This window comes from Euleptes europaea, chromosome 8, assembly GCF_029931775.1.
Source record: "Euleptes europaea isolate rEulEur1 chromosome 8, rEulEur1.hap1, whole genome shotgun sequence".
NCBI lineage: Eukaryota > Metazoa > Chordata > Lepidosauria > Squamata > Sphaerodactylidae > Euleptes > Euleptes europaea.
Window position 1 is genome coordinate 79,836,989 of NC_079319.1, and position 7,257 is coordinate 79,844,245.

At 44.4% G+C, this 7,257-nt stretch overlaps 1 protein-coding gene across 1 annotated transcript; it reads right to left on the bottom strand.

The window, feature by feature from the left end:
• Positions 1-5,122: 5,122 nt before the first annotated feature.
• On the bottom strand, positions 5,123-5,786 carry LIPT2 (lipoyl(octanoyl) transferase 2). Its single transcript, XM_056854975.1, has one exon. It carries the CDS (start codon positions 5,784-5,786, stop codon positions 5,133-5,135), a length of 654 nt encoding a protein of 217 aa, XP_056710953.1. The 3' UTR covers positions 5,123-5,132.
• Between the last annotated feature and the right edge of the window lie 1,471 nt (positions 5,787-7,257).

Consider the following 7,257-nt stretch of genomic DNA (forward strand, 5'->3'; position numbering starts at 1 on the left):
CTCATGGGAAGAGGCGGACAACCTGCCCTGCCATCAGGACATGTCCCTGAAGCCTCTCCCAAAACCCCATAACTGGGGTTCCCAAAACCTGGGAAGCGACCCCATTACCATTCGCTTCCCCCAACGTGACACATCCCCATGCCAAACCGCCCCAAGTTGTGACAGTGAATAAATTAAACTTATAGGGAGGGAGGGTGGGTTCGCAAGAAAACGGAGTGAGCTGTGGGTGGGCCCCTTCCCCCTTTATATACACTGGGGGGGGGCTAGCCACGCCTCCACCCAGCTCCCGCCCTCCGCCCTCATTGGTCAAGATCCTCCCAGATCTGACCAATGAGGGGGCTGTAACCGGGCAGAGCGGGCCAGGCTCCGCACGCACGCGTCGGTTGGCTGGCCCTGATCCCCCACCCCTTTGCCTGCAGCCATTCCTCCTTCCCCGGGGCAGCAACAAAGGCTCCCGAAAAGGCGGGAACCCGTGCATCTGATTACTACGAGCCAGCATAGGTTTCTAAAGAAGAAGTCATGTCAGACTAATCTTATCCCCTTTTTTGAGAAAGTTACTATCTTGCTGGATCAGGGAAATACTGTAGACATAGTTTATTTTGATTTCAGTAACTCTTTAAAAGCTGTTTTTGGAGCCACCCTGGCCTCTTTAGGCTCCTCCCATTTTTCCTTCTCATAGGAATGGTTTGTGATTGTACCTTCAGTATTTCATTTTTAAGAAACTCCCACCCTTCTTTAACTCCCTTCTCCTTAAGTATTTCTGACCATGGGATTCTACCCAGCATCAGTTTAAGCTTGTTTTCTTTGTTGGTGAGAATCAAGCCTAAGATAGCAGATCCCCTTGTTTCCCTGTCCGCTTTCTGGAGTATGAAGTTGTCTGCAAGATGACCCTGGTGATCCCTTCTAACTCTATGATTTTATGATTCTTTGATGCTATGAGCTGATAATTGAAAAAGGCAAAATATTCTTTGGGCAGCCCAATCTTGCACATGTTTACTCAAGCAGATTTACTCCTAAATAGGTGATATAATAATAACCTTAACAAATAATTTTAAAACAACATTTTGTTTCTGGGATTGGCTTGGAAGTCACAATGGGTGGACACAGTAATATTTCCCAAGGAACAGTGTAATGCATTTCTAATTAAAAGCAACAAAAATCAGAGATAGGCAATAAATTTAATGGGACTACTAGTTCAAATTACATTTTGGCTTCAGTAGCTATCGTTTCATTAGACGTAGACTTTAGTTTTTGTGACGGTAAGAGAATTAAGGAGCAGTCTTAAGCCTACTCAAGAGTATATCCCATTGAGTTCAATAGCAGTTGCTCCCAGCTAATAGTGCACAAGATAGTGACCTCAGTCTATTGATCTTTTATATCGTACTGTGATTAATACTAAAATTATTACATGTGAACATAAAAGCTTTAATGTACTACTTAAGATCAAGAAGATACTACATAGTTTCAAACACCTCTGTTTAAACAGGAGGACTTAGTTTATGTAAAATTCTAGATATAGGGTTGGATCCAACCAACTTTTTCACTGGTGACAAAGGGAGAGAGGTCCCCTTTGACTGCCAAAAACCCTGTGCTGGGCATCATGGGACTACATGCCCTGTGCTGGGCATGTAGTGACTATGTGGGACAGGGGCTGTGGTAAGGAGCTGTATTAGGTGAGACTGAGTTAAGAAGCTGGATGCATCCAGTACATAGGTATGTAAAATTTCTAGTATATTTCTAAAGTAGTGCATAAAAATGTACTTTACAGTATTTGGCAAATTAAACTAGACAGTTCTGTGTGCATTAATGAGAGTGAGGTTGACCTATATCTGTGATAACTCCAGTTTTCATTTGACAGTCTGGTGGTTTTAAATTTCTAGGTTAATGTGAGCATTCTGAATCACGATTAAAGAAAGACCACTGTTTTAAATAGTGCTAAATAAAAGATTTCATAACTCTCCTTCTACTGGATATATAGGTTGTTTCCACATAGAGGTCATACTCCAATTTGGCATCTCAGCTGGAGCATGGTGTATTTGGTGCCTTTGACCACCAGAAAGGCTATGTTTGGGATTAAGTAACTGGTGTGGACAAAAGCCATATGGGACAGGGGCTGTGATGAGAGGAATTGGGTAAAATCGAACAAGAAAGCTGGCAGGATACAGCCCACTATATCTGTATACTCTTTTGTTGCTGTGGAGTAATGTTTTCCAGCAACCTGACTATAATCTTAGATTATAATGCTATTTCATTGACTGTTAGCAACTTTAAAGCTTCAGTCTGTTTTGCCCCATTAAAATAAATGGATTGTAGTGGGCTTAATTCTGCATTGGTTTCTGATTTAAGTGTGCAGTGTGGTAATGCATCACTTATATTTGTACTTGTGCCTGATACTATTTATAAGATACCTGCCCAAGACAGGTTACATTGGTACTTCATAGTAGTCACTGTGCAAACAGACTGCTGGCTCAGTCTGAATGTTTTTGCTTGCTGTGGGGTTGAAATTTTAAAGAAATGATATTCATAGAAATGTTCAGAAACTCATTATCCAGTGCATAACATCTCACAGCAGTATTTCATACTGTGAACTTTATTAGTACAGAAATTGTTCAAACAGGTGCACTAGATGTCTTATGATGCCATCCTAAGCAGACCTGAAAAAAGGGGAAAAAAAGAATCAGCGTTGTACAAACCTTACCGGTATATGTAATAAAAAACAACAACACTAGGCTCTTATAATATTATATGCTATATTCACAAACATTTCTCTCAAACATGACTACATAACATAGAATATAAAGTATTCATTCCATATAACATTCACAATAGCATAAAACCCAACCCCCAATGGAGGTAACAGTGAACCCGAGAGTTCAACAGGTAAGTGGATGAGTCTGTAATTTTAAATAACCATGTAACTTTTCTTCTTTCTCTGGCACAGAGTGCCAAGTAGGTCAGGAAAGTGTAATAGTCCAACAATCTTCAACGACCCATGGCAAGAGGCAGATCAAGAAGATGCGCTTTCCGGATAAAAATTAAGCTCCATTTGCTCTATGAGCTTCTTCAGTTACTTGATCCACAAGGTCCAGAATATCCAGTGCATACTTTCTTAGTAGCTCCTCAAGAGTATATTCCTACTGCATCGCTCTCAGTGTAGGCTCCTAAGCAGAGCTACACCCTTTGAAGTCCATTGGCGAAGTCCATTAACTGTGCTTGGGATTTCTTCATTAGTAAATTAATATAGCAGAATTAATAATTAACTCAGGTAAATTATTTAAGACCTTCATTCTTGCAAAGATTGCTGTTGCCAAACCACCTTGAATAACAAACCAGGATGTGGCATCTACTATGGCAGAGACTTGTTAAGTCACTCCAACACAAATTAGACACAAGAAATGGATACACACTATCAGCCTCTGTCCCTTTCCCGTGCATCCAGACAGGAAGCAAAATAACACACATTCTCTCCGCTGCTCACATGCATGTATGCAAGGCCCCTGGCCCTGATCCGTCTGTTGTTCTATAGCCACTGCTGGTTGCTGTTGCCCTGCTGCTCCTCTTGCTGCTTCTCATCCTATTCCCGTACCTCCTGGGCAGGCTGACAGGAGGTTCTGGTGTGCCTTGATTGAATTCCTTCCTCATTTCACCTGCAGAAAAGCTTGTTGCATCCAACCCAGTGTGTGGAGGTAGGAAAGTAGGGTGGAATTAAGAAGGTCTATCCATGAAGCCTTGAAATCTGCAGTGTTCCTTACTGCTGTCTGCCGGGGCACGGAGAATAGATCAGAATAACTGCACTGCCCCCTGGGCTGAGTTAAGCCTGTCTGAAAGCTTTGTGTCTACCTCATACTTGGGACCAAGAAGGGTGATACGGTGATCCTACAAGCTACATTGTCTTGAGTCTGCACAGTAGCCGGACTAGTCCTTCTCTCTCCACCTCAACCCCATGTTGCTTCAGAGTGTGTGCTAACATTGATGTGCATGTCATCTTTTTAGTTACAGTTGAAGCATTTAAAAAGGGAAGAAACATCCCTCGCCTTGCCCCTTGTTTATCTTGCAGCTGGTTGAAATTCTTCAAAACAGTCTGGGAAAACATACAACTTGCCGCTTCCTAAACGGGAGGGGTCTCCGAATTTGCTAGTTTTGGTCGCCTTGGTGTATTCTAACCTTTGTTTAAATTAAAACTTTGTTTAATTTGTTTAATCTCATGTCCTATTTGTGTGTGTGTACACATATGTGTTTATTCTTTAATATATATATATATGTTGTACTTGACCCCGGATGCAATTCTAGGTATGTATCCTGTGCTGTTGAAGCAAACTTTATGGGGCTTACTTTTCAGTGCATATACTTACTTTGTTTAATGCCTTTTGTGACAAATTAGAAAGCTTTAGACCCAAATACTGTCTCATTCAAAAATTGCCCACAGCATTACTCAGTCATGCAGAATCTGAGCCAGTTCTGCAAAAAGGCACATCCAGTTCTCTTGCTCCAATGTACAGGCTGTCATAACCATCTGCTGAATGCAGATTCATCCATAGCTTTAAATAAGGTGCAGACTATCTTCCACAGAGTCATATTATAGTAGCTACAGACGATTTTGCTTATAACTTATAAGATGACTGTTGTAAAGTGGGTTGTCCCTCATCGAAGTTCCTAGGACAGTGATCTCCAATGTGGCATCTCTGGGCAACAAGGGTATTTGCTGATGAGGTTCCTAGCACCCATGTGCTTTGTTCCCAGAGAACATGGCCAATCTTAGGTTTCTTTCACCTCACTGGAGCTGGAAGTGTCATCTTTTCCCCCCCAGTTTTATTTTGTTTATTTTCATTCACTGTCCGCCTTTTTCACTGAGCTTCAATGGTTAACACTTCCTGCAAGGATGTCTGGCAACTGTAGTTTTATTGAAGGATCTTTGCATTCTCTGTTCCTGAAACTTCTTTTTCACAAAGTTCCCAGGATGCCTTGAACCAGATGCTCTGATATTTAAAATGTATAATGCACTCCCTCGTACACAATGCATACCCTTGCTTTCACATTTTAGTGTCTTCTGTAGGGAAAAGCAGTTTGGGGGCTGCAGTATACCGAGAAACCGCTCCAAATTATTCTCCGAAATGCAGACTGTTGAAGTCTTCCTAGCTCCAAGGCTCTTCGGAGACAGTCAAAGTGCACTTAAACACCTCTTGAAAAGCGTCCAAGAAAGGTTTGGTGGCTTCTTCAACGGAGACGTGCCTCCCAAGTTCTTGGCTTAGCGAGGTCACCCCTTTGCCTTCCAGCCCGCAAGGAACGATGTGGTCAAACCGTATCAAATCGGTGCAGCAGTTCAGAGCCAGGCCGTGCGACATTATATGCCTCCCACAGTGCACACCGATGGCACAGAGCTTGTTGTCCCTGATCCAGAGGCTGGTAGTGGGCAGGGGCCAGGGCTGGGGATGCGGGAGGCTGAGGGAGGAGGCAGCAGCCTGGGCCAGGCGCTTGAGGGCGGCCACATAGGCGTGCAGCGGCAGGCCGAGGCACTGCAGGTCCAGCACCGGGTAGGCCACCAGCTGCCCCGGCCCGTGGAAGGTCAGCAGCCTGCCGCGGGACACCCACGCAAAGGCCGCCCCCAGGGCCCGCAGCCGACGCTCCTCCACCACCCAGCCGCCCTGCACACCCACTGTGAACACCAGGCCTGGCGGCTCACACACCAGCAGCCACCCTGCCGGCCCGGACCCCCCGGCCTCCGCAGCCTCCTCCCGCTGCTGCTGCACATGGTGCTCCTGCGCCACCAGCGAGACCGGAAGTGTCATCTTTGTGGCTACAGGTACCACCTATTGAGAAACAGTTGCCTGTATTGTGTAATAGGTTGCCTGGATTGCAACCTCCCAACATTTTGTGACTGGCCGTGGCACCCCACTACAGCCATTTTTGTGTCGCTCCCTCCGTGGTGTCCATGGTATGGTAATACCCACTCCCCATTCACAAAATTTCAAAAGTACCCAGCATATTGAGGACCGTTATCCTAGGAAGTATGTTTAGGGTTGCATCCTTGGGCTGATCAATGCAACCTTGCATTTTAATATTAAAGGAGCATGGTATTAAGAATATTAAATATTTGGACAATTGTATGCTCATCATCGCAGAATACTATAGTATGCTAGCACGACTCAATTGCTTTCCATCTAAGGTTTTATACGGGAGATTTACTAAGACTCCCTTCAACAAGAGGGTATGTCCATGCGGAACGGGCCAGCCAGACTCCTTATAACACATTACCTCAGATTGTTGTTTACATGACGAACCCCGTAAAAAAATTTATATTACCCTTAATCAGCAAACGGATGGCCTCTTACAGAACAAGCACATGGCAATTCTTGCTGAACGACGTTTCAACTGATGTTACAGTAAAGATAGTGGACTTTTTGGCAGAAGCTGTTAAGGCTAAGATTCAAACTTAATTTTAATCTAGATATGTACTACCTGGGCCGTGTCCGCACTCACCATTTGCGCCGCTTTCTCACGTGTGTTTTCCCTGCATGTCCGCACCTCATGTCACGCGAAGGATGTTGGAAGCGGCCTCAGCGCACGATTTCTCCACGTTAACAGAAATCGCATATACAGCGATGAAAATAAAAAAAGCCGTTTTTCCCACCCGAAGCCTGGAGTGCGATCTGAAAATCCACTTTATTTCTCCTCTTGCTGCCATCCCACAATCCCTCAAGCCGAAAACTGGCCAATCACATTTTTTTCCTAATATCCACGCGGAGTGTGCCGCGCATGCGCATTTCTCGGGACGAGGGCTCCGCTGTGATGGCGGGGGCGCTTTTTGAGAAAAAATCCGGGAAAGGGCGATAGGTGGGTACAGAATTTTAAAATCGTTTTGGAATCTGCTGTGGTGAGCGCGTTTCTGTTGCGGTGTTATTTGCTAGTGCGTCAACGGGCCTGGTTATCTCTGACCTTGTGACCATCAATATTATGCCAATAAAGGTTATCTGATTCTGATTCTGAATATTATAGGCTGAGTGGGTTTTTCTTTTCTTTTTTTTTGTTGCAAGGGTGAGGTTGTTTAGTCTGGAGGCTGGCTTGCATTAGCTTGGCCAACAGAACTCTGTAAAATGCTGTCCCGAGGGCAATGTCCGGTAAACAGCGCCCTTGTGGTGTCAGGAAGCGGTCTGCGTCTGTCTGACTTGCCCACTTTTTTTTTTTTTAGTGTGCATACCTGCTAATGTTCTTAGAAATAAACACAGGGGTATACATTTAAATGAAGGTGTCACCCTTCAA

Coding starts and splice junctions, on each gene's coding strand:
- LIPT2 (XM_056854975.1), bottom strand. CDS start 5,786: ATGACACTTCCGGTCTCGCTGGTGGCGCAGGAGCACCATGTGCAGCAG.